This window comes from Eubalaena glacialis, chromosome 2, assembly GCF_028564815.1.
Source record: "Eubalaena glacialis isolate mEubGla1 chromosome 2, mEubGla1.1.hap2.+ XY, whole genome shotgun sequence".
In the NCBI taxonomy this organism is placed as follows: domain Eukaryota; kingdom Metazoa; phylum Chordata; class Mammalia; order Artiodactyla; family Balaenidae; genus Eubalaena; species Eubalaena glacialis.
Window position 1 is genome coordinate 39472987 of NC_083717.1, and position 24413 is coordinate 39497399.

At 49.6% G+C, this 24413-nt stretch overlaps 1 protein-coding gene across 3 annotated transcripts in view; it reads right to left on the bottom strand.

Moving 5' to 3' along the window:
• The window catches only part of ACAN (aggrecan), a 63453-nt gene that overhangs the window by 35589 nt on the left and 3451 nt on the right, over window positions 1-24413 (bottom strand). For 2 of the 3 annotated variants that reach the window (XM_061179961.1, XM_061179960.1), the window contains exon 2: window positions 141-217. The exons of the other annotated variant lie outside the window; for it this stretch is intronic. In XM_061179961.1, the coding sequence (XP_061035944.1) occupies window positions 141-210 (70 nt within the window). In that variant the 5' untranslated portion in view covers window positions 211-217. The remainder of the gene's footprint in view (window positions 1-140; window positions 218-24413) is intronic. 3 annotated transcript variants of the gene reach the window in all.

Below are 24413 nucleotides of genomic sequence, written 5' to 3' on the forward strand. Positions count from 1 at the left end.
GAGGAGGGTAAGAGGGGCCTCTAGAGTGATGGCCCAGAGTAAGCACCAGGGCTAGCAGGACTAGGTTCGGTTCCCCCATCCCCAGAGTCCAGTCCCCAGTGCCTGCTGGTTAGACGAGACATGAGTGGGAATGTCCTCACCTGAAACTTCTACTGAGATGGCTGCCGCGATGACTCTCAGAGTCACAAACACGAAGAGTAAAGTGGTCATAGTTCACCTGGAAGAGAGGAGTTATTCGGAGGTTCAGATACAGCGAGGTTGAGGGTCATGTGTCACATGACAAGTGTAATAAACTCCTGGCCTGTAGATCTGAAATTGCATCAGGATAAGGAGGCTATACTGTATAAGCACAGGGAACTCTGCTCGGTACTCTGTAATGACCTATATGGGAAAAGAATCTTAAAAAAGAGTGGATATATGTATACGTATAACTGATTCACTTTGTTGTACAGCAGAAACTAACGCAACATTGTAAATCAACTATACTCCAATAAAAATTAAAAAAAAAAAGGTAAGGAAGCTGCACGTGACTCGAGAGATATCTTCTCCAAGAATCCCCTCCTCACAAAACCTTCACGGATTTCTCAGTTTAATAACCGTGTGAGGCTGGAAACCTCCTCCTACCTTTTCTAGGGAACCTCTCATCTTCTGACCAACAAAGGCTCATCCTAAAGGATCCCTGCAATGGTTGATTTTATGTCAACTTGACTGGGCTCAAATATTTGGTCAAACGTTATTCTGGGTGGGTCTATGAGGGTGTTTTGGGATGAGATTAACATTTTTATTTAAGATTTTTTTTTTTTGATGTGGACCATTTTTTAGTCTTTACTGAATTTGTTACAATATTGCTTCTGCTTTTTATGTTTTGGTTTTTTGGCTGTGAGGCATGTGGGATCTTAGCTCCCCGACCGGGGATCGAACCCACACTCCCTGCATTGGAAGGCGAAGTCTTAAGCACTGGACTGTGAGGGAAGTCCCAAGGATGAGATTAACTTTTAAATTGGCGGACTGAGTAGAGCAGATTGCCCGGCTAATGGGGGTGAGCCTCGCCCAATCAGTTGAAGGCCTGAGTCAAACAAAACGGCTGAACCTCCCCCGAATAAGAGATCATTTCTCCTGCCTGATGACCTTCAAACTGCCTTCAGACTCGAACTGAAACATTGGTTCTTCCTGGGTCTCAAGGCTTCAGACTCAGGCTGGAACAACACCCTGGCTCTCCTGGGTCTCTAGCTTGCCAAAAACCTCAGTAATCATGTGAGCCAATTCCTTAGAAGAAATCTCTTTCTATATGTATACACACATCCAAATGGTTCTATCTCTCTGGAGAACCCTGACTAACACAATTCCCCAGGCCCAGAAAAGTGACATGAGTTACCCAACCTCCCTGATGAAATCTGGACCTGCAACCAATTTCAAATTCAGGAATCTTGTGCATTTTAGGCTGGAGGATGCTCCAAGATTTGGGGCACAATTCAGGGGCCTGGTTCAAGTCAGGGGAAGGATGCTCACCCAGACAGCTCTGTGGGATGGACAGATTAATAATTTAGGAGAGAAATGAGAGCCCAGGATCCCTGGAGTCCTCCTGCTGGCCCAAACAATGACTTCATGTGAATTAGAGAAACAAACTTGCCTTATTGTCATCTGCTGGAAAACTGTCACGCTAAGTATACTAATCTTTGAAGGGCATCCCCTGCATTACTGGGACCCTGACTCCAAGTGGGCCAGTGCAGGTAGACCCCAAGAAGACCCATGTGAATTTGCAAGAGATCAACCAGAGCGGTGGTTCTCAACTTTGGCTGCACGTTGAGATCACCTGGGCTTCAGCCTGGTCCTCAGACGTTTTAAAAGCTCCCCAGAAGGTTCTAACGTGCAGCCAGGATGTGGCACCGCCAGCTAGAGGGTGTGCAGTCACACTGCCGACACCTGTGACTTGCACCCCATGACACATGCCCGAGGATGTTTACTGAGCTGTTCTGTTGGATGGACCTGCATTGGCGCCTTCCCTGCCCTCCTCTCAGTCTGTGAGCGTTTAATCTTGGTTTAATGAGTGTTTGCATGCTCCGCCGGAAGGAGGGAGGAAGCCTGGAACGAAAGACAAGACGGGAGCTTTCAGAGGCTGAGAGTAATGCCCAGCTGAGGCTGCGGCCAGTGTCCCTGACCTTGACCCTGTCAGCGTCTGATGGCCCAGCAGGCGTCGCTATTGGCTCAGTCACCATCAGCTGGGGCCGGATGGATGTGAGGATGAGGGCCTCCCGTGGTCCCCATCTCTGGAATCTGTGCGGGAGGGGCGGGCAGGGCCCAGGACCCTGGGGACCCTCTTGGGTGACCCCAGTCTGTCGTTTGAGTGATCTTTCCACTGCTATCCTTCATTCATTCCACATACATTGGGCACCTGAGGGATGAAGGGCCGTCTGTATGGGTGCTGCTGGGGGCCCAGAGATGGAGCCATGAGGCAGAAGATAAGTAGGAAGTCTGGGAAATCCCAAAGGCTTAAGAAGCCCCTTGCTTCTCCTTAGGGATTTTTCTCCTTAGAGGCTGTCTTCAAAAAGAAATATCTCTGGGGCTCCAGGTTCTGGCTCTCTCAGGTCCAGTGTGATCCGTCATGGCCAAGAAATATTCCCCAGGAGGCTAAAACGGTCAGGTGTCTCCTCCACTGTGAGGAGGGGGCTAGACTTGCGGGCCCCCCTCTTCCCAGAGCCTCAGGGAAACCGTGTCCAGACACAAGGCCGCCTGTTCTTCTTCCCTCAGAACACCCTTCACGGGGAAGTTCTGTGTATGTTTTCAGAGTTGTGCTTCTTTCCTCACTCTCTGAACAAGCCTGACATTGTCCGGGAGGCAATGGTTCTCTGTGGGGCTTGGGCCCGCTCTGTTTTTCTCCCTGGCCTCGGCCAGGAATGAAAAGGGCAGGGAGTGGGCATGGGGGAGGTGGGGTGTGGGCAGAGAAACTAATTTTATTTCTTCTTCTTTTTTTAAGACAAACTTTGGGATAGAAATATCGCAATAAATATGCTCTTGTATTTGCGTGTGTTTTCTGAGCTGTAAAGAAAATAGGGAGAAATTCCATTCTGTCTGGGTTCCAAGTGTCTCCACGACTCACTGAGCCTTTATGTGAGGAGATGGACTTTGCCAGTCCCGTCAACAGGGAGGCCTTTCTCCATGGGAGGCAGAGTTAGGTGTGGTGAGGGGATTGGGTAGCTGGGACTGAGGAAGGGGGAAGGGGGCGTCTGAAATGGAGGGAAAGAGGAGCCTGGAGGGTGGGAAGTGGATGCTGGGTGAAGGCCGGGGTGTGTGAGTGGAGCTTCTGTGGGATCCGTGTGTGTGAGGTTGGGTTCATCATCAAGGAATCGGTTTTTTTAGGAGAGAATTATTAGGAGGCTTGATGGGAGAAAGTAAGCTTGCTAGTGCTTTGAACCTGAGCTGAGGCTGCGTGTGTGTGTGTGTGTGTGTGTGTGTGTGTGAGAGAGAGAGAGAGAGAGAGAGAGACCCATAGCTGAACACAGGAAAACACTCCACCTCCCGATCAGCTAGACTCTGTCCCATGGTTGCCAATCCTGCTGGGCCTTTGACCTTTATTCCATCAGATTATGGGATTGAATGGGCAGCTTGCCTGCCTGCCCTGAATTCCTATTCCAGCAACGTGCAGTGGAGACCCCCAGACCCGGGTCCCAGTCCTGGCTCGGCCACCTCCTGCTTTAATGAAACAGGACCCACCTCCACCGCTGTTTCAGAGACCGAGTAGGATAATGTGCCAGGCAGGCCCCGCTTCTGGAGCGCGGGGGCTGTGTATCTGGCTTGGTACCCAGCCCAGGGTCTGGCACTCAGCAGGCATCCATCAGCGCCACTCTCCTCCCACCTCCCTGGTGTCAGGCCTGGGTGAGCCCCTCAGAACGTGGGGACTGGAGAGAGTTTAGCGGTTACAGGGAGGCTTCTTGCCCTGGGATGAGGGTTGGACTAGATGACTTTCCATAAAGAATAAAACTGCGTTTGTTTCAAAAACAACATCACCACCCTACCAAACATTTGGAAAATAAGGAACTAGAGAAAATAAATCACCTTAATCCTCAGTCCTAATCCAACCATTATTCGTGTTTTGATAGTTTTCCTTCTGGTCTTTTTCCTTAGGCATCTACTTGCATTTCATGGAGTTGTAATCTTTTTGCATCCTATTTGCTTCTTCCACATAGCACGGTGGACCAAATGACTGCTTTTGGTTCCTTCAGAACTGATGGCTTTGGGGTTTTACAATCATGACCTCACTGCCGGAAATCCTTTCTATGTGGCCGGGACAGGTGGTCTTCAGCCTCTAATCGAACAGGAAGTGCTCATTCCTTCACGGGGTGACCCACCCATGGCTGCACAGCTCCAGTTGTGCTCAATATATTTCAAGACGGAGTCAAGGTGACCCACCCCTATTACAATTTCCACCCATGAGTTCTACCCTCAGGGACCACACTAAACAAGCCCACTCCTCTTTTATGGGACTCATGCCAGAACCTCAGGGGTCTAATCTGCTCTCCCATCTGCTGTTCTCCTATGGAGACATTCCTAGTTCCTTCAAATGTTCCTCATGTGGCTTCTCCTCCCTCCCTGGAGCCACAGAAGGTCAAAGCTGGGATAGACTTTAGTGAACATCAAGTCCAACTCTTCCATTTTACAGGTGAAGAAACCGAGGCCCAAGGAGGTAAGTGATTTGCTCAAGGCCACACAGTAAGTTGGAGATGGAGCCAGGACCAGCGTTCTGGTCCCGAGTTCTCAGGACTGGCTGTCTTAATGCCAGGTTTGTGAGCTCCACAAGGCGGTGACCGTGTCTGCTTGTTCCTCACTGTCTCCCTGACCCCCAGCAGAGTATCCCGAACAGAGAGAGAGCAATTAGGAAATATCTACTGAATGAATTAATTAATGAAAGAACAAATGGAAGCCCAAGCACCTTAGAAGTCACCTCCTTCAACCCCAGGCCTCTGAGGGAGGAGGGTTGGGCTGGAGGCCCACATTTGTTGAGCACCCATGAGGGGCACAGCCCTTTGAAGTAGACCATTTTGCAGTCAGTAAATCTCAGCTAGAGACATATATTGCTTGCTTGTGATGCGCACAGCAGTAATGATTAATGCTAGTGCGTCAGTACAGTGTGTGACTTTGGGAAGGTCATAGTCTGGGTGCAGCCAGGAGTGTGACCCCCCAGGGTCTTCCCTTCCCAGGGCTCCAGCGAGAGCCAGTGCTTGAAATTGGTCACGATGGGAGTATTACACCATGGAAATCAGGAAACACTACATACAAGGGCTTTTCTTTTTTTTCTTTCCTTTTTTGAGAGTAGGCTTACCAGCACACTACTGGAAGTTATTAATACTAAATAAAGAAGGCGGCCGGCGGAAGGGTAATGAGCACTTCTCCTTTTCTAATGAAGCCTTAGTCTTCCTTCATTTTGCTGTCCTGCATGAGTTCTGAAGCTGACCCTGAAACCGAGGCCAGTTTGCCAGCCTGAGGGCAGGGTGGGGTCACAGTCATCTCCATGTCATATTCCCAGGTCCAGCCTGACAGCCACATTAGTGTGGACTCAGCAAATGTTTGCTGGTTAAGTGAATGTATTCACTCCCCCTTCCCTGACCCTGCAGGGCCCCTGTATCCTCCGTGAAGCCTCATCAGGCCCTGCCCCTCAGTTCTGCTCTCCCAACTGAGACTGCTTGTACAGCCACTTTGGCACTTATTTTTCTCTGTTGTTTTACATACGTTAGCTTGGCCTCATCATGCAGACTGTGACCTCCTTAAAGTTAAAATCAAGCCTTAAGTGAAAAAAAAAAAGCCCTCCTGTGTTAATTCACACAGTGCGGGTCAGGTGGGGAGTGGGTTGGGGGTCAGGAATGACAAAAAATGGTATTTGACACCTACTTGTTAAATGAATGGGTGGATGCTGGAATTTAGTAGACTGGCTGACCAGTAAAATTTGCCAGTACCCAAGGGGCTCTGTGTCTGTGACTTAAGTCCTGAGGAGGGATTCAAGAGGACCAAGGTCAGCCATTCCCCTAGCCACCAGCCTCCAGCACATCATTTATTTGCAGGCTAACTTCCCAGTGGTGCCTCTTCTCTTACCACTCATGGATCCATGCATACAAATGGTGGCATATGCACTTGAGATTGGAGTTTTAAACCCAGCATAGGGGAAGTGGTAGGGATCCCACACCAAGGACACATCTGGCCAGAGTGACCCCAACTGCAGCTGCTAATTTTCCACATATTCTAAATCGACATGGTGGGGGGTGGTGTGCAAAAGGGGAGCCAGGAAACTGATTCCAGGAGAACATATGCAAGCCCTCAGTTTTCCTAACTGCAAACTGGAATCAGAATGCAAGCTTCACCCCAGGAACACTGTGAAGGTAATTTTCATGGATGCTAATACTGTTTTTGCATTTCCTCCTCTTTCTCTTCTCTCCCTTTTCTGTATGCTCTCTCCATCTATATCTTTTCCTATATAGTTGATTTCCTCATTCCTATTGTGTTACTTGCTTGGTCATCACCAAAGCATAGTAAATTCTGCAAATGTTTTCCTGCTTTCTTGGCAATTCAGTGGGTCCTCTGAAAAAGGCTGCTGGCAGTGGGTGGGGGGCTGTAGATCGATCTTTCAAGCCCATAGTTTTATCTAGGATTGGCCTCAAGCAGCACTGTGCTTAGACAGAAGGGCATAATGAGGTGGGGAGGAAGGGTTTTCCTCTGAGTTGCTTATAACCTAGCGGATGGAGACAAACCTATACCCAGAGATAGCAGACATCAGTGAGTGGGCGCTGGATCCTAACCTTGACCCTGCCTCCGAGCATCAGTTTTTCCATCTTTGACACGGGGCAGAGTGGGAGAATTGTCCCTGGAGTTCTCTGAGATTCTAAATGCCAGCTCCACACAGTGCAGAAGAGAGACTCATTTGATACGGGGTCAGAGTGAGTCACATCTCACAGTCACATCACAGCCTCCCCATGGTTAAGAACCAGCTCATCTGTCACGTGCCCCTGCACCAAGATCAGCATTATCTGGGAAGGTCCGAGCCCACTTGGAAAGATGTCCCTTGTGCCCTCAATGTGCTGGGGAAGAAGTGAGGGGCAGCGGGATGCAAAGAGGGGAGCTGTGAGGTTGTGGAGGTCCTGCCTAAGTCTCAGAGGAATTAGGGGAGGCTCTAAGGGGAGGAGCAAGGCTCAAGTGGTGGAATTGGGAGAAAAAATAAAGAAATCAAGAAACGACACAGGTCCAGATATTGTCATACCTGGTATCTCTGCTAATGTGGCCATGGGCTTATCTCCCAGCAGTGCCCTTGGCTTGGGTCTGGCCCTGCACTCTCCCATCCTTCCTATTGCTCACACAGTTTGTTCTTTCCAGAAGACTCTACATCTGTAGAACAGCTCTACATCTGACCTAATCATAGCCTTCTCTGAATGCAGTGCAAATACGACCTCCTGGGAACTTCCAGGTACCCTGACCTGAAACCATCTCCTTTCTGCCCATGTTCTTGTCATTCCTTGTTGTTACCACCAATTAATTAACAAATACATCCCAGCTTGAGACTTCTTTCCCACCGCTGGTTTAAACTACCAGGCCAAGCACTTATGGGGGTGTGTGGGTGGGTGGATGGCTGGGTGGAATGGCGTGGGTGGAGGGCAGGGCTGTGTAGTGAGAAGAAGATGGCTTTGGAGTCACATAGATGCTGTTAAATTGCAGTCCTGATACTTATATGTGAACATAAAACCTTGGCCCAATTATTTAACCTCTTGAAGGATCGATTTCCTTACTTCTAAAGTGCTGATCAAATAGGATCTATCGCATAGGGCTTTCGTGGGGATTAAATGAGAGACAACTGTGTGGCTCTCAGTAAATTTTGTCTCCTTTCCTAAGTCTTGTCCAACCGAACCCTCCCTCATTGAGGAGGGAGAAGAGAACAGCTGCATCGTGTACACCCATCATGGCATTCAGTCTAGTGTAGATGCACTGAGCACCCGCCGTGGTCGCCGAGGACAGGGCTCTGCACATAGTAGCCCCACAACCAACACGTGCTGACTTGATAAGAAGTTACACTCAAATACAGTTTATGCCTCGATCTAATTTAAATGATGCCCCATGCGGATGGTCTTTTGATCTGCAATGATAACAAACCATGCGACCCCCTCCCCAACCAACTTGGTTAACCTAGGCTCATTCCTGCATTCGCCCCAAGCCTGGGCACAGGATGTGGGTTCAAGTAAAATTCTGGACTGTAAGTAAGATCCTAATGCTGCTGGTGTCGTCTGCAGTGACATAAGACCTGTCACTTTCAGAGCTTCTCCATGTTCACTGACTGAGGGCAGCCCTCCCCGTTCCACCCTCAGGCAACAGTGAGTATCTTACAGTCAGAATCAGCTTATACAGTGGTTTCAGGGACCATCTGAAGACTACCTTTATGAAGGGTCTACTATGTGCCAGGAACTATACTCTGATCATAATGGTACATAACGCCATGCTTAAAAAAACCTTTCAAAGATTGCTTTTGTTATCCTCACTTTACAGATTGTGAGATGACTGCTCAGAGAGGTTAAGCAACTTGCCAAAAGTCACACAGATAGTAAGTGGCTGAACTCGGCTTGGAACCCAGGTCTTATGGCTATAAATTCCATGTTTCTTCTCAACATTCCCAGCCCGTCTACATTCATTAGTTTTATTCATTCCACTCTTCAGTCAACAAACATATTTAACTTAAGGGGAAGATAGGGGATGTTCCCATTGAATTTCAGATCCAGAGGGTTTTAGGGATTGGTAGAGGGTAAAATGAATCCCTAATTAGTTCATCAGAGGGAAATCCACATTTACTCCAGCTCTGCCCAGGACTACAGAGCACCTGGAATATGGGCAGGGCTGGGGGGATCTTGACAAAGATTAACACAGGGTCCAGTCTGAAGGAGGTGAATTCCCAAGTAAGAGTCCTGACCCACTCTTGGACCTTCCATCAGCAGGGAGGTCCCCGGCCAGAGCTCTGAGCCCTGTCTTTCCCTGCGTGCCTAGAAGTCCAATGGAGGAATGGCCCCTGCAGCCCAACATGGCGGCTCTTCCCCAAAGTCCTTCAGGCAAATTGCCTGAGGGGTCCAAAAAAGACGGCCACTGCACAAATCCAATTCTGCTCTACTGGGCTGCAGGCAGTCCGTGTTAACTTCCTTCCAGGGGTCTTCAGGGCTGGTTTTTAAAAGAGCTCCAATCAAGTCATTCTTGATGGAATGGGCCATGTCTCAGCCAGTGTCTGCAAAGGCATGAACATCACTTACTCATGAATAATTGGCCTCCTATCAGCCAACTCACCAGAAAAGTCAGTAGAGCCCTCCCTTGGGCTGGGTGTTCTGGACCTTTCTAATGTCCCACCCTGCCAAGTGAGGACTCTTGCCTCCACCGGCTAGAAGAACTGGCCAACTCCTTGCAGGGAGAGGCGAGTCAAGGGAAGGAAGCCCTTACTGAATTTCAGCTTCAGACATCAGCCCATGAGCTATTTCTGCCAACGTCAAACTGTGGCCAAACTCACTGTCCTTACCAGGGGCCAGGAGGATGCTGGTCCCACAACAAAAACAGCACTGGCCTTGGTTTGCTGAAGGTCTATGTAGGTTTGAAGGTAAAGGCCCTCCCTGCGGAGGTGGGCGATAGGAACAATGAGAAACTGGAAGGAGTAGACCCTGGTTCAGGGCACAGAGCACATAAAAGACTTTAGAAGACATCAATTTCTCCTCTCTCTGGCCTTTCTGTCGTGATTCCCTTCACCCACCAATAAAGGTCCTTGCTAGTAATAACTGTTTGACCTGGATCTATTGTGACAAGAGATATTCTGTTCTTCATCTTCTCTCTGGGGTCCACTTTGAACCCCATGCAATTTCCTCAAACGGCCTCTTCTCAGTTTGCAGGGAGACAATATGGTTTGGGAGAAGGTGGGTACCTTAAAAATACAACCTGAATTCGTACCATTGACTCATCACTTGCTATCTGGGTGAGCTCAGGGAAGTTTCTTGGCAGCTCTGGCCAGAATATCCATGAATGAGGCCTCTGGAAATGGCTAATTTCCAGTTAGGAGGAGAGGCAGGGAATGATGATTCCCACGACAAATTGCTCTAAACTTCTAATTTCCTTTAAATCATCAAACAGAAGTCTTTATGTCCCCTGAGTAGTCTGATCCTGTTGGGTGGGGTGGCAGGAGGAGATGGAGGAAGGGAGCTTGTATCACACTGGAAGCTTGAATGAGTCAGGGATGCTGAGCTCAGGTCAGGAGGGACAGCTAAAGCAAAAGGGATCTTGGTCTATATGTCATGGCAGAACAGGACAAATGTCCTTGGAATGAAGTCCAGCCCATGCCCATGGGCTGTAAGTTCCTACATGATATGCCCTCGCTCCTGCTCACACCTCATCCTACCTCTATTCCCAGCCACATTCTAGTTGTTTCTTGAACATAAAAACGTGTTTCCCTCTAAGGGTTTTTGTACCTGCTCTTCCTTCTTCCTGGTGCACTTTTCTGGATCTTTCCCTAGTTGGCCACCTTTCATCATTCAGCCTTAGTTCAAAGGTCCCTTCCCTGACCGCCCTGTTCCCTCACCCCTACCCAGTGCCTCCCTATCATGTCACCCTATTATTGTTTATTTATATCATTATCATTATTAGAAATTATTGCCATGTTCTGTTTGTTTGTTTATTGTCTGTTTCCCCTCCTAGAATATACACTCCATGAGGGCAGGGACTTTTGTCTGTTTCGCTTACTACTCTACAACACTTCAGGTGCCTGGAACAGTGCCTGTCACATAGCAGGTGTTCAACAAATATTTGCTGAATAAATGAATGAATGGTGCTTCATGAATGGGCAATGTTCTTTCTGGATTAAGTTCGGGAATGGAAGGAGTGTTAAGCTTAAGACTGATCATAACTGTTGCAAGTGATTTCAAAGCATTCTTGCCTCCACAGTCCTGGAATATGTTAGAAGCTCTAGGAGGAAGGGTAACTCCAAATGCGGCTAACAGGGGTAGCCTAGAGCATGCCATGGCCCCTGGAAAGATTCATCCATCCTCCTCTCCTGTTATGAGAGGACCAGGAGCGGTCAGGATGGGCCCAGGGACCACCAAGCAGGGAGTGGTGGGTGACCCAGGAGATAGCATCCAGGGACAAAACAGAACTCAGAGTCATGCTGGCAGCCTGATGAAGGCTGCTTTTCTAAGGTGCTGGGAGTGAACCAAGTCCAGAGCTGGGAAGGAAGGTCAGCCATGATGGAACTTCCTAGGGTGGGAAGGAAGCAGCCAAACCTGGCCCCGAAACCTATGACTGGACCAGGGTGGGCACCAGAGGGAAGAATTCAGCTCAACACCACCAACCTTTCCCCATTATCCCCACCTCTCCCCACTCCCAATTGCAATTTCCTTGTAAAACCAGTTTAAAGTGGAGAGTGGTACATGGCAAGATTAATGGATCCTGATTCACTCACCCGGGGACACTGAGCTTTGCCCTGCTCTCTTTGTGGAAAAAAACCTGGTACTTGGGACATGCCCCTTCCTGTTCTCAGCCTTCTGTTCCAGCCCGGGCACTTTGGAGGTTTTCTCTGCATTAATTTCAGACGTTGTGTAAATATCAGACCTGGGAGTTTGGAAAAGAGTATCCTTCAGCCCAAACTTTCCATCAGGCACAAGCACCTTTCCTGGGGCAGGAATCTTGGGCCAAGAACTGAGTTCCCTCAACTTGGCGCTGACCACCAACCTGGCAGGACAGAGTGCTCCTTCCTGCAGGAGTTTGGGAAGGGGCTAGGGGACCCAGCATGACCCCTTGGTGACCTCTCTAGGTGGAAACTGAGCCCAGGTTTCAAAAATGATCTTCAGTAAAGGTTTCTAGAAGCCAAGGGTCCATGCCAGAAAGGGCCACCAGGCATTTGGGGTTACAGCCAAATTCTTGAACAAAGCAGAGGGCCAGGTGCCTGGGATGCAGCTGAAAGGAAACAAGGGGCAACTAGCCCAACCCCTTAAACTCTAGGGGCAGATGCACGTTCTTGGAGTTTAGTCCTGGGGTCTAGTCATTTGGAATCAAACCTCATTCTTTTGACTCTAGTTTGCATGCCCTGATTCCAGGACTGGGAAGACTTCATAGAGAACATCCACTTAGCTCCTTTTGGGTCATGCTTCTCTTTGAGAGCCAATGGGAGCTGTGGACCTGGCTCCCAGAAGGTAATCTCTAAGCCTTATTTAGCTGGGGGCCTTGGGCCATGCTGGATAGTCTATGCTAACAGTGTGATTTACGGTGGGGGTCTTGGGTCATGTGATATCAACTTGACCTCTGGAGGGGCCGGAGACTAAGGTCAGCCATGTGGGTGGTCAGCCATGTCTATATGACCAACCTCCAGTGAAAACCCTGGGCAGCCAGGCTCAAGTGATCTTTCCTGGCTGGCAACACTCTGTGCATGCTGTAACCCATTGTTGCTGGGAGAAGTAAGCGTTGTCCACATAACGCCCTGGGCGAGCACATCTGGATGCTCATGCCCGGTCTCTCTGGGACCCTGTCCTGCGTGCCTCTTCCCTTTGCTGATTTTGATCTGTATTCGTCTGCTATAATAAACCGTAACTTGTGAGCATAGCAGTTTGCTGAGTTCTTTGAGTCCTTCTAGTGAATTACTGGACCAGGAGGAGGTTTTGGAGACCTCCTGAAACTGCACCTTTCTGCTCCATCAGGTTAGTTTGTCCTGCCCAGGGTGGTTCAGTGTGGGTTGAGTAGACAGTGGACAAGCCCTCTTCTTCCCACAGCCATCCTTCAGTGACACTGCTTTCCCTTCTTGGCGCATGTGCTCTGAAGAGCTGAGCCTTCTTTTTTTGGCCCTCATGTGGAAGGAATAATTGCCTTTCATCTGGAAAAGTTCCAAGGACTTCTTGGCCCTCCTCCCTCTCTCGTTTCCTCTGTCAAACACCCACCACGTGGAAAACTCTGCAGCAGGTGATGAGGGGGATTTAAGGAAGGACCAGTGTGAATCCACCCGTGGGGCTCACTGTGGGAGATGGGAGATAAGATGTGGGAATAAATCCTACAATACAAGAGGGGAGCCTCTCTCAATGAGAGGGCTCCAGAAGCTACGATGTAGAAATCACTCCTGTTGGGAGGACCTGAGAGAGCTTTGAAGAAGAGGTAGCTTTTGAGCTGAGCCTTGAAAGATGAGGACACTATGGGCATGTGGAGGTAGGGAGAGGGCATTCTAGGAGGAAGGGATCCCATGAACAAAGGCATGGCGAAAGGAGTGGATCCAACTGGGATCCAATAAAGTGGATCCTTTATTTGAAGGATCAAATAAAGTTAGAAACAAAGCTGGGCCAGATTCTGAGGCGCCTCCATGATTGGGCTAATGAGTTTGGCTTTATTCTGTAGGTGATGGGGGGCTCTCGGGGGTTTGGGGAATGACCCGATCTAAGGTGTGTGTCAGGAGGAAATCACAGCCCCCACTATCTCTGCTGGCTGATCCCTGCTCTGTGAAGTTCCCATGGTGATCAGGTTCACCTCCTCCATTACAGCAGGAGCACACGCTCCTAGAGCATTTGTCTGCCTCTGCAGGGAGATTTCACCCACTGGGGTGTACACTGGGCTTGCCCATCCTTGGGTCTCCCTCACCCACGAGCACCTACCATAACTACTTCCTCTAAAAATGACTGTCTGTTGAAGGTTGAGCCCAGGCCGGCATGGTGCGCAGCAGCAGTGTGAACAAACAAATCATGTCATTCAAGGCTCACAATCGTCCGGGGAGGGGCACCGTTACTAGTCCCATTTTTAGGAAGGAGGATACTGAGGCTCAGCGTGGGTAAATGACTTACCGTAAATCCCACAGCCAGGGAGGGGCCGAGCCAGAATTCAAACCCAGTTTAGTCTGACTCCAAAACCAGTACTCCTAACCAGTTCTCTGCTTCCCATGCCCGTGCCAGGATGCTGAGGATGCACCCTGTCACGGGTTTGTTCTTGTCACCCAAAGACCTTTGACAATCTGTGGCCTCAGCTTAAAAGCGCGATTCAAAGAACGGACATTGGTTATGTGCCTCCTACACGGGGAGGCTTCACATTTTGACTCGAAGCACCAAGGCACCTCAGTGCTGTAGAATAAGACCCCACGAGAGGCAGAGAGCTTGCTCTCTGAGCCCCTCACAGACCTCTCTGACTCTTGACTTGTTCGAGAATAGTCGGCGAAGAGGTGCAAACATCGACATGAGATGGTGTTGCCCCCACCCCGTTCCCGTTTCCCCCCTTTCCAGCTGTCCCTGGCGTGTCCCCAGTTCTCTGCCAGCTGTTCCTGGCTGTGTGACTGTGCCCTGCAAGGCTGTCAGGATTATGGTGCCCAACAGCCTCCCGACAGGATGCCAGAGCAGCGAGCTTCATGAAAGTGCCTTCTAGGGATTCATGCCATCTGCTGCCTCCCAGCTGCTCCCAGTCAGGGTTTCTTCAACGACATTGTCCTCACAAGAAAGCTACCTTTCCCTTTTTAACAAATTGATCTCCTTTTTAAAAAAGCTGTGATAAAATACACATAACATAACATTTACCATCTTAACTATTTTCAAGTTCATATATTTTACAGTTCAGTGGCATTAAGTGCATTCACATTGTTTCTTAACCATCACCACTATCCATCTTTAGAACACTTTTCACCTTGCAAAACTGAAATTCTGTACCCATTAAACAATAACTCCCATTTCCCCTCCTCCTCCCTCCCCCAGCCCCTGGCAACCACCATTCTACTTTCTGTCTCTATGAACTGGACTACTGTCTTTCCTTTTGAGGAGGCAAATATATATCCGTAACTGGAAAAATATCTAGAGATCTTTGCATGCTATTTCTATTGGACAGGTTCCATGTTTTTCTGGACTGTTTTGTATATCCAAGGAGGCCTTCACATACTCAGGGCTCTCCCGGGTACCACCTGGCCTCCAGCATCCTGGGACACCTTCACATATCCCAGAGAGGAGCTGCATCTTCATGGGGTTGGGCTCTAAAGCCGCACACAAGATGGAAACCAGGTACGATCAAAACTCGCCTTGAAAATCTCTTAGGAAGGTGTCATGGCGGAGCCCCCCACATTCTCTCCTAAAGAGTTGAACACAATCATCTTTCTTCCATTACTGGGTGGGACTGTTGTTTGTTTATCTGAGCAGCAGATGAATTGCTTGTTAGGAGGGCCATGTTGGATGAGAAATACATGTCATGAAACACTAGATACACGGGTGGTGCCTCAAAATGCTCTCACTCTGAGAGAAACGAGGGAACAGAGGCCAACTCTGGGAGCAGCAAATTTGAGCCCCTTGTCTCTGGCTCACTGGGAACACAGACCCATCAGCGGAATGCCTGCAGAGTTTCTTAATAAAGCATGCTCTCTCCCAGTGACCGCCACTGCACTGTAGCTGAGCCTCCAACCCAGGAGAGCCTGATGCCAATTTCCCTTGATGGAAAAATTCACTCACAGCTGCACAATCAGCTGTACGAGGGCAAGGAACTAGGGCTCTCTGCATCACATGACGAGCAGACATCACTTTCTCCGACCTAGCTTGTGGGCTTTCCGGAAAGTCAGGGAAAACTTTTAATTTCTCCTTTTGTATTCCCTACTGTGTCCAATAGAGAGCCTGGCATGTAGAATAGTCCAATTATGGAAAACTATTTACTGACTTGGAAACATATTCACCCTATATCATAAAGCTCAAAAAGCAAGTTGCAAAATAATATGTAGAATGCAATTCCATTCTGTTCTTACGTATACCTATTCACAGAAAAAAGACCAGAAAAATATATAGAAATTTAACTCTAGTTATTGTTGGGAGGAGAGTTTATAGTAGATTTTAATTTTTTCCATTTTGAGCATTTTTATTTCCTAAACTTTCTATGCTGTTCTTTATTATTTTTTAAAGGAAAAATGTTTCTAAAAATAAAACGAAATTTTATATCCTTTAAAAAAATCTACATTCAAGACAATCGCACTAGAAAATAAGCTCCAGTCCTGCCAGGCCGTTAGGAGAACTGGAGTTTGTGGGTCAAAGCCAACGGACTCCCCAGTGACCAAGGTGACAGCCAATTAGGGTTGGTGTGGGGAGGTGGGGAGGAGTGTCTCAGGGAAGAAGGGAGAAGGGAGACAGTTCTCTATGTGTTAGAAGTCTTGGAAACCTGCTGGGAAACAGAATTTTCTTCTGTCACAGTGAGTGTTCAACAGACTCTGGGCCCAAGGTCTTTCCAGCTCATGGCTCCCTCTCCTGAAGGTGGCCCTGACTCTGAGCCAAGGAATCCCCATGAAGTTCAAGGGCATGGTGTGCAGGAATAAACAGGGCTTTACACACCCCCCCTGAAGGACAGGCCCCAGACTGGGTAACAAGCCCTGGTGCTTCTCTTTCTTATGCTAGATGTCAGGGTCTGGTCTGGGAAATTCATCTTCTCTCGGGGCATAGGGCACGGAATAGCCAGGAAACCATGAACTTTATAATCAGATAGTCATGAGTGCAAGTCCTGACCCTACCACTTACCAACTTTGCCTCAGTTTCACTATCTATAAAATAGGGATAATTAGACCTACTTCATAGAGCTTCCTGCTGACTCAGCATGAAGTGTGTGTACATGGGGAGTTTGGTTCAGGTCATGGGAGGGCATTTATATCCTTTGTACTCAACTTGCCCAGTCTCTGGTTAGCTTACACGCACTGACCTATTGGAAGATATATCATTTATTTAATCTGCCTTCCCTGATAGAACTTCCTTTATATCTTACAAATGAAGCATAGATCTAAAATATAACAGCAAGTCAATAAAGGATGCTATAGGCTGAATTTTGTCTCTCCCCCCACCCCAAAAGAGATGTTGAGGCTCTAACCCCCAGTACCTGTGAATGTGACCTTATCTGGAAATAGAACCTTTGCAGATATAATCAAGTTAAGATGAGGTCATTACAATGGTACAGTAGGCTTGCTGCAGTTTCCAGGTGTGTCGGGAGACTTGTGCTAGCTTCAAGGTGGCAGGGAACATAAGGCTCTTGTTGCATCCCTCAGGTCCCTTCCTGCTCCAAGCTTGTATGACTACCTTAAGAGCATAAGTGGGCAGGAAGGCAGCTGAGGAACTTCAGTTTGGGCAAGAGGAGGCAGTCACATGATCATCCAACCCACTGCTACAAAACGTCAGGTTCTGAGACACCAGGAATGGGCCCGGGGATATTCTCGATGAACAGCTTCGAGAGTGTTTCGAGAGCACTTGCTCTGTGTTACGTACCTTGGTTTAGCTATGTTATCTTGCTTTATCCTCCCAATAAACTTATGAGGGGAGAGTCATTATACCCAATTTGCAGATAAGGAAACTGAGGCATGCAAGACTAATCAACTCCGGCAAGGTCACACAACTGGCGAATTGGCCAAACTGGGCCTGGAGCCCTTTGACCTGACTCCACCCCTGGAAGACAGTGGCCTGATGGATTTCTTGGTGAGTCCAAGTGCTAGATGTCATCAGGAAGGGAACTGGGAATAAAATGTAGGTGACAATGCACTGGACTCTCCACCACAAAAGAAAGACAAGGTGGAGCTGGAGTTCAAGGAAGGCCCAGAGTGGGCGGGGCCTGAGAGGACAGGTGCAGAGCTGGGCGGGGGTAAGGTTGCTCGGTGTGGACAGTGAAGGCACAGAAGAGCTGCCCACTGAGGTCTTCAGAATCATGAAGACGCTGAGCTCTGAGGCCAAGGAAACCTCGTCTTGTTCTCTATCCTCTCCCCGGTGCCTGGCCTACCTCCTACCATGTCATGGGTAGTGCTGGGACCCTGCAGCTTGAAAGATGTACAGGAAATGAGATGAAAGATAGCCCATGGCCCATGTTGGGTGGCCCAATGATAGAATTTGAAGCTCCAAAGGTGGTAGAACTTAAAAATGTAAATTTATTTCTAGAAGCAGCTGCTCCCCAAGACATTCGAGTCATCATGAACTACTAAGGAAAGCTTGGAAGGGGAGTGGCCATTCCTCTTCTCAGCTGGGTCCCGCTGATGGCAGAACATCAGCTGGCCCAGGTGACTATGCAGAGTCCCTGGGCCCTGGCCGGGGTGGGATGGGGCTACTGAGGTGTCTGGGCCAGTGGGGACTGTTCTTAGACAGCCGCCATGTTCAGGAGATAGAGCACTGGGAGCTGGGAGACTGGGCCCTAGTTCCAGCTCTGACAGCCACACCTGTAGCCAGGACATACTCTTTTCTAGGTCCCAGCTTTCATATCTATGACATCAGAAAGATGCACCATACGATGGCTTTCAAAAGACATAAAATCAGAGTTGTTCTCATAGAACCTGACACAGACCCTCACAATCACTGCCCCTCTCAACTCACTTCTGTGGCCCCTGAGGGGTGTCAGAGACACCCGCCCCCCATGCTGACTGCCTGTGGAGCATGGTTTGAAAAGCACTGGATTGAAGCACTGGATTGAAGTCACTTTGACTGAGCACCTACTGCATGCTAAGCATTTTCTAGGTGTTGGAGATAGAAGACGATCCAGACAGACAGGGCTCCTGTCCCGTGCAGCTTTTGTTCTTGGAGGGGCTGGGAAGGGGGCAGACAACCACCAAGGAAAACAACCAAGCAGAAACTTTTAGATAGTGATAAGCTACAGAGAAAATGCAACAAAGGATTGCTGGGGCGTTGGGGTGGAGGTGTTCATCTTCTTGAAATTGGGTGGCCAACTTAAAGGCTTCACCGAGGAGGTGACATTTGGACCTGAATGACCAGAATGAACCAGCCACGCAAAGTCATGTGGGAAGGGCATCCAGGCAGGGGAGACCATGAGGGCAAAGGCCCTGAGGTGGGAACGAAGTGGGAGGCCAGTGGCCGGAGGGTGGTTGGTGAGGGGAGAGTGAATTGTGGATGCTGAGACAGTGGGGAGACCAGCTCCTGAGGGCCTTGGGCCAAAGAAGGGGATTGGGCTTTATTCTTAGTGTGAGAGGACCACATCTCTACGGCCTTCTAAGAGCCTCTGCAATCCCCAGAGGGCTGAGGAGGGCGTAATTGCTGCCTGCAACTAAGGGTAGGTCATCCCACAGGGTACTTGCAGTGACTGAGGAGTAGTCCAGACTAGTTGCCAGTTTCCAGCCATCGAAGTTGCCTGAGCCTTATCTGGTGTATATAAGAGTCTTGCTGACCCCCGTGGGGGGTCCGGGCACCCCCAGGCACTGAGAGGGCAGAGGGAGCTCCTGAGAGAAGAGCGATGGAGGCCGAGGTGGGTCGAGGGGGCAATAGGAGGCCAAGGCTCTGAGTCAGTGCTAGGAGCTTCCTTGACTAACAAAGCCACTCCAATCCCCAACCCAGCTACATAGCAGTCCTCTCCCTCAGGGATGGGTTTGAAGACAATCTAAGCAATCAGGTTCCCTCACACCAGGGGGACCCTGTCTCTTAAAACATCACCAAAGCAAGTTACAGCAGAAGCCACTGCAGGCTGGGCTTAGGAAGCAAGTAGGAATCCCAGAATGAGGCAGCCCTAAGGGGAATTAAGGGCTGAGGAAAGGGCTGAAGAAGCCCCCTGGCTGGGCTGTGTGGGCCTGGGTGGGGGTGATGCCCACCGATGGAGTGGTGAGGACAGGGGACACAGACAGGTAGGTAGGCAGGGCACCTCTTTGCTCAGCTCTGGGGCTGCCATTCCCCCCTGGGGATGCTACTTACTGAGACTTCTGGGAGACTGGTGCCCCCTGGAGTCGGACAGCCAGTAGAGCACACAGGGTTAGGCCTGCAGCCAATGGGGTAGGAGGGGTGTGTGTGGAGCCGGCAGGGCAGTCAGGTCTGGAGAGAGAAAGTGTTCAGAGGCAGGACTCAGCCAAGGAGCCAGGGCCCCACCCTCCGGAAAACCACACTGAATGTTCTACCTCTCTCCTCATTTTTCTTTTAAATCCAGGAAAATAAGGAACTTAAATGAGCTTCCAACATGACCAACCTTTAAACGGAAGGTAACAGGTAGGAGGTGGGAAAGGAGAGGTTGGGTCCAGCCTTGCCCTGGGGGTGGAGAGGGCTTGTTGGGTCAGTGACTGCATTTGAAGTTTAGGGTTTTAAGCTCTACTTGGTGGAGTCTCCCTTGTCCTGGGTTGGCCCTGGGGCCCTGGTGCAGCAGCCTCATTCCTGCTGCAGCATCAGACCTGGCTGACTGCCTAGATCAGCATCTCTAGACTGAGTCCCTCACTCTGCTCTAGGGAAGAAGAGTTCTCTGGTCACATTCAATGTGAGGAACTTGATGGAGATTTCCAATGCCCCTTAGCATATTGAGAAGTCCTGCAAGAAAGGGGCACTTTTTATTCTGTTTAACCCTTAGGGATGAGATCCTTTTTACATGCAATGCTATTGACATCCCTGGAAGGAATGTTCTACTTTGGGGAACCCTTGCCTAGCTTTTTCTGCCTCTTGGGACAAATGTACTTTAATCCAGGGTCAAGGACAATTGTGTTATGGAAGAAGGGCCCCTGTCTCAGGCAGGAGAGGGGAGGCAGGCTTCTACTTTCTCACTCCCCTAAAGGACAAAGGTGAGGACAGAGGCTGTAGTTCTGTCTGCAGGGAAGGCAGGACAAGTCACCTTGAGAGGCAGGGCTAGAGGGAGGGGCTTAGAACCAAATGCAACAAGAGGAACTGTTTTGGGCTTTAAACTAGGGGTTCAGAATCAGGACTGCATTAGAATCACCTGGGGAGATTTTGAAAAACGCAGATTACTAACCTGCCCCCCACTACCAACAATCTCTGGGGGCACATGAGGCCTGGGAACCCTTGTTTCTCAAAAGCTCCTTGAATGTTTCTGATTCTAGGGACAGAGGTTACCTCTGGTGACAGCCTTCCAGGCCCCTGTTTCAGTGCCTCGTTAAAACTGGCAAACATCTGCTACATCCCTGAGCCATCCTAAAATCCAGGTGTTCCCCTGAACCATCTGAATAAGCAGGTCAAAGTGAGGGGAGGAGGAAGGGAGCACCCTTGATGGGGAAGGGAAGTAGCGGGGGGGAAGGTCAGGGACGATCCAGGGTTTGTTGGGGAAAATACCCCTACATATGACCCAGGGTGGTGGCCAGGACAAGGAAGCCCAAGTTTCCTGAGAGAGATGGGAGTCTGGGCTCCCTCCTTGCCTTGGACATTTCTCTTCTAAAGGGTTTTCTTCCCAAAAGCAACCCTGGGGCCAGCAAGGACCCTGGAAGGACAGAGTCAGAAGGTGGCCCAAGGGTGGGCAATGGGTGGTCCCAGGACAAAATGCGTCCACAGTTGGATGGGATGGCACAGTGTTTCTGTGACCTAGCACCTCCTATTACTGGTTTGGATGTGACATATGATGTGGAGGGAGGAGCCTCAGCAGCCTGGTTAAAGACATGGCTCTGCCAAGAGCAGCCTGTGCCATCCCCGTCCAGGGCCCTCCCCTCTGTGGGACTCAGTCTCTTCACCTGCATGATGAAGGAGCCAGGTGATTTAAACGTCTCCTTAGTCCCCCTGTGTTCTAATGCTTCATGATTCTGAGAAGGCTCAGGGAAGTTTGCTGATTTCCCAAGTCCACCCATTTGGCTAGTGGCTTTCATTTAGGCCTCAATTTGTTGTGATTTCAACTCCATGTGGTTGAGTAATGGTTCCATTTTAAAGAAAGGAAAATGGAGGTATTCAATGACGTGCCTGCACTGAGATAAGTCTCCAGATTCCTGATCCTGATTTGGTCCTCTATTCAGCAGCTTCCTCAGTTCTGATGTCCCATTCCTACCTCCCTCCCCCCATGGGGATCCCGCTCTTGGGACTGTCACAGCTCAATGGCTGTATCTGCAGTTCCCTCTAGAGGGCGCTGCTGCCCGGTGCGGTAACCTGACCCTAGCAGGCACTGGGAACCAGAGGTCCTGGCTTCTGGCTTTCTTGGGATAGAGTGGCAAAGTGGAGGATGCCTGTTTGGGTGTTGCTAGCACTTTCCTTGTCAAGAATTGAAAGGAATTTAGAGTGCAGTGGTCCACTGGTTTGTTCATTCATTCATTCAGACTGTCTGTGCCCAGCACTGGCTTGGGCACAATGCACACCAGATACAAAAGAGTCCTGCTTGGGCTTCACAGGCACCCCCAGAAGGCAGCTTCCTGGACAGTCATTTCTCCCTGGATCTCGACCTGTGAGGGCAGGGCTTAGTATCTCCTTTTTACAGATAAGGAACCTGAGGCTCAGAGAGGTGAAACAGTTTCCCCACATCACACAGCCAGTCAGTGCCCAGTTCATGTGACTCCAAGTCAGTGCTCTTCCCCCTGCACACACTGGAGGATGCACACATTGGGCTTCTTGCTGAAGCTAACCCTTCTCCCATCTTCTCACCCCTTGCTGGGAGCTGTGTGTGTGAGGAGGTGCTGACCCTGCACCCCCAGAAGCAGAAGGCATTATTGTGGCAACCGTGTCCCAAAGAGCAACCTTCTTTGACCTCATGATCACATGTCCGTACCTGCTGATACTGTAACTTTCCATAGTGGGACCTTTAAAAACCTCAGATAATCATAACAGCTGCTATTTTATTGTAGGTCTACTTTGTGTCAAGTCCTTTATTTGCTTTATCTTGAATTCTCTCAACTGTCCCACAAGCCCAGTTTCACAGGTGCAGAAACAGGCTCAGAGAAGATGACTTGTCTAAGTGCTCATAGTTTGGATTTCAACCTGTATCTGGGCCACCAAAGTCCAAGTTCTCTCTACTTTACCTCTGTGCCCCTGGCTCTTTCTTCATTTGTTGTCTCCTCTTTATTGACTGCCAAACTCTCCCTTCTTGCCCTCCTACCCCCACTTACCTTCCTGCTGTTACACACAGTTGGGCATGGCCTGACCCAGTGACTAAATGAAGATCTGGAGCAGAGTTTCTTAATCTTGGCACTAGGGACATTTTGGGCTGTATAATTCTCTCTTGTTGAGGAGAAGGCACTGTCCTGTGCATTGTAAATGTTTAGCAGCATCCCTGGTCTCTACCCACTAGATGCCAGTAGTATCGCTCCTCTGTTGTCCCACGGTGACAACAAAAATTGTCTACAGACACGACCAAATGTTCCCTGGGGGGCAAAATAGCTCCCCAGTTGAGAACCACTGCTTTATAGAAATGAGGGGTCAGGGTCAAGTTGATTATAACCTGTCTTCCCCATTAGACCATGAGTGGCTGGAGGGCAGGAAGAGTGAATTGTTCTATTCACTGCTGTGTTACCCACACCTAGTGCTGTGCCTGGCATGTGACAAGTGCTGCTGAAAGAAGAATGAATGAATGAATGAATGAATGAATGAGTAGTTTCCACAGACATGGTATGTTTCAGGATGAGGGCCTGAAGGCCTAGGTTCCCTTCCAGATCCCCACTGACCTGCACTGGGCTGGCCTGGAGCACAATACCTTTTCCTCTCTAGGCCTTGGTCCCCTTTGCCATCTCTTAAATAAGGGTGCTCACTGGCCCTGAAGCCCTGGACATCTGTGGTCTGGGAACTGCCATGTTCCACTTCAGAGGCCCAGAGTCCAGGGGTTGAGGAGAGGGGCCATCTCCCCGGCTGGACATTGAGATCTGCCCAGTCTTGAGTTTCTCCTTCCTCCTCTTGCTCCTCAAGTCAAATCAATTACAGAGAGACGGGAAGTGCCTCCCCCCTCCTGCCCCAAGACCGTATGCAGCAGAGGTGGCTCCTTTTTTGGGTGTGTGTCTTAAAAGGAAAAACATGTAACCTCAAAGGTAACCAAATATCCAAATCACGGTGCCCAACATCACACACCCCAAATCCACCTATTCATGAGTTTAACAAAAAGCTTCTTTAGGATACACTGTAAGGCCATTGAGAGGGAGAAAAGTCGCCTCTTACACGCCCAGGCCAGCCCACAGGGCCGCCCTCCCAGCACACACATACACACACTCACACACACACACATACTCGACCTCTTACAAGAAGGCTCTGAGTTTTTAAAAGTAAGCTCTACGTTTCCGTTCTTGCCCTGGATTCAACTTTTGAAAAAAGGAACCGTTTTACCGTTTTCCCTACAAATTCCCGTCTCTCTGGTCCTCCCTTTGCCTCAGTCCCGCTCCCTCCCTCTACCCTTACCCTTGCCCACAACCAGCAGCCCATCCTCTGCAGTCTCCACTCCAGCTCCCACCCGTGCCCAGGGGCCCAGACCCCCTGCCAGGGATGGGGCTGTCCTGTTAGCTCAGGGGAAGGAGAGCAGCCGCCCCAGGGGAGATGCCACACAGACAGCCCAAACTTTGCCCCCTGGAACAGGGCTTTCTTAAGGAAGGAGGGTGGTAGTAAAGTTCCCATCAGGACCCAAAGCCTGGCCCAGAGGCAGCCTGGTGACAGCAGGAGAGGACGGCTCCCGGCTCCCATTTCAAGATGTGTATCCATCCACCGACCCCCTTTACCAGGGCAGTCCATTAGCCTTGTCCCTTCTCCTGCTCCTCTTGTAAGCAGGCTTGCCCTCTTCCTTGAACTTGCCCTTCACTCCCACCT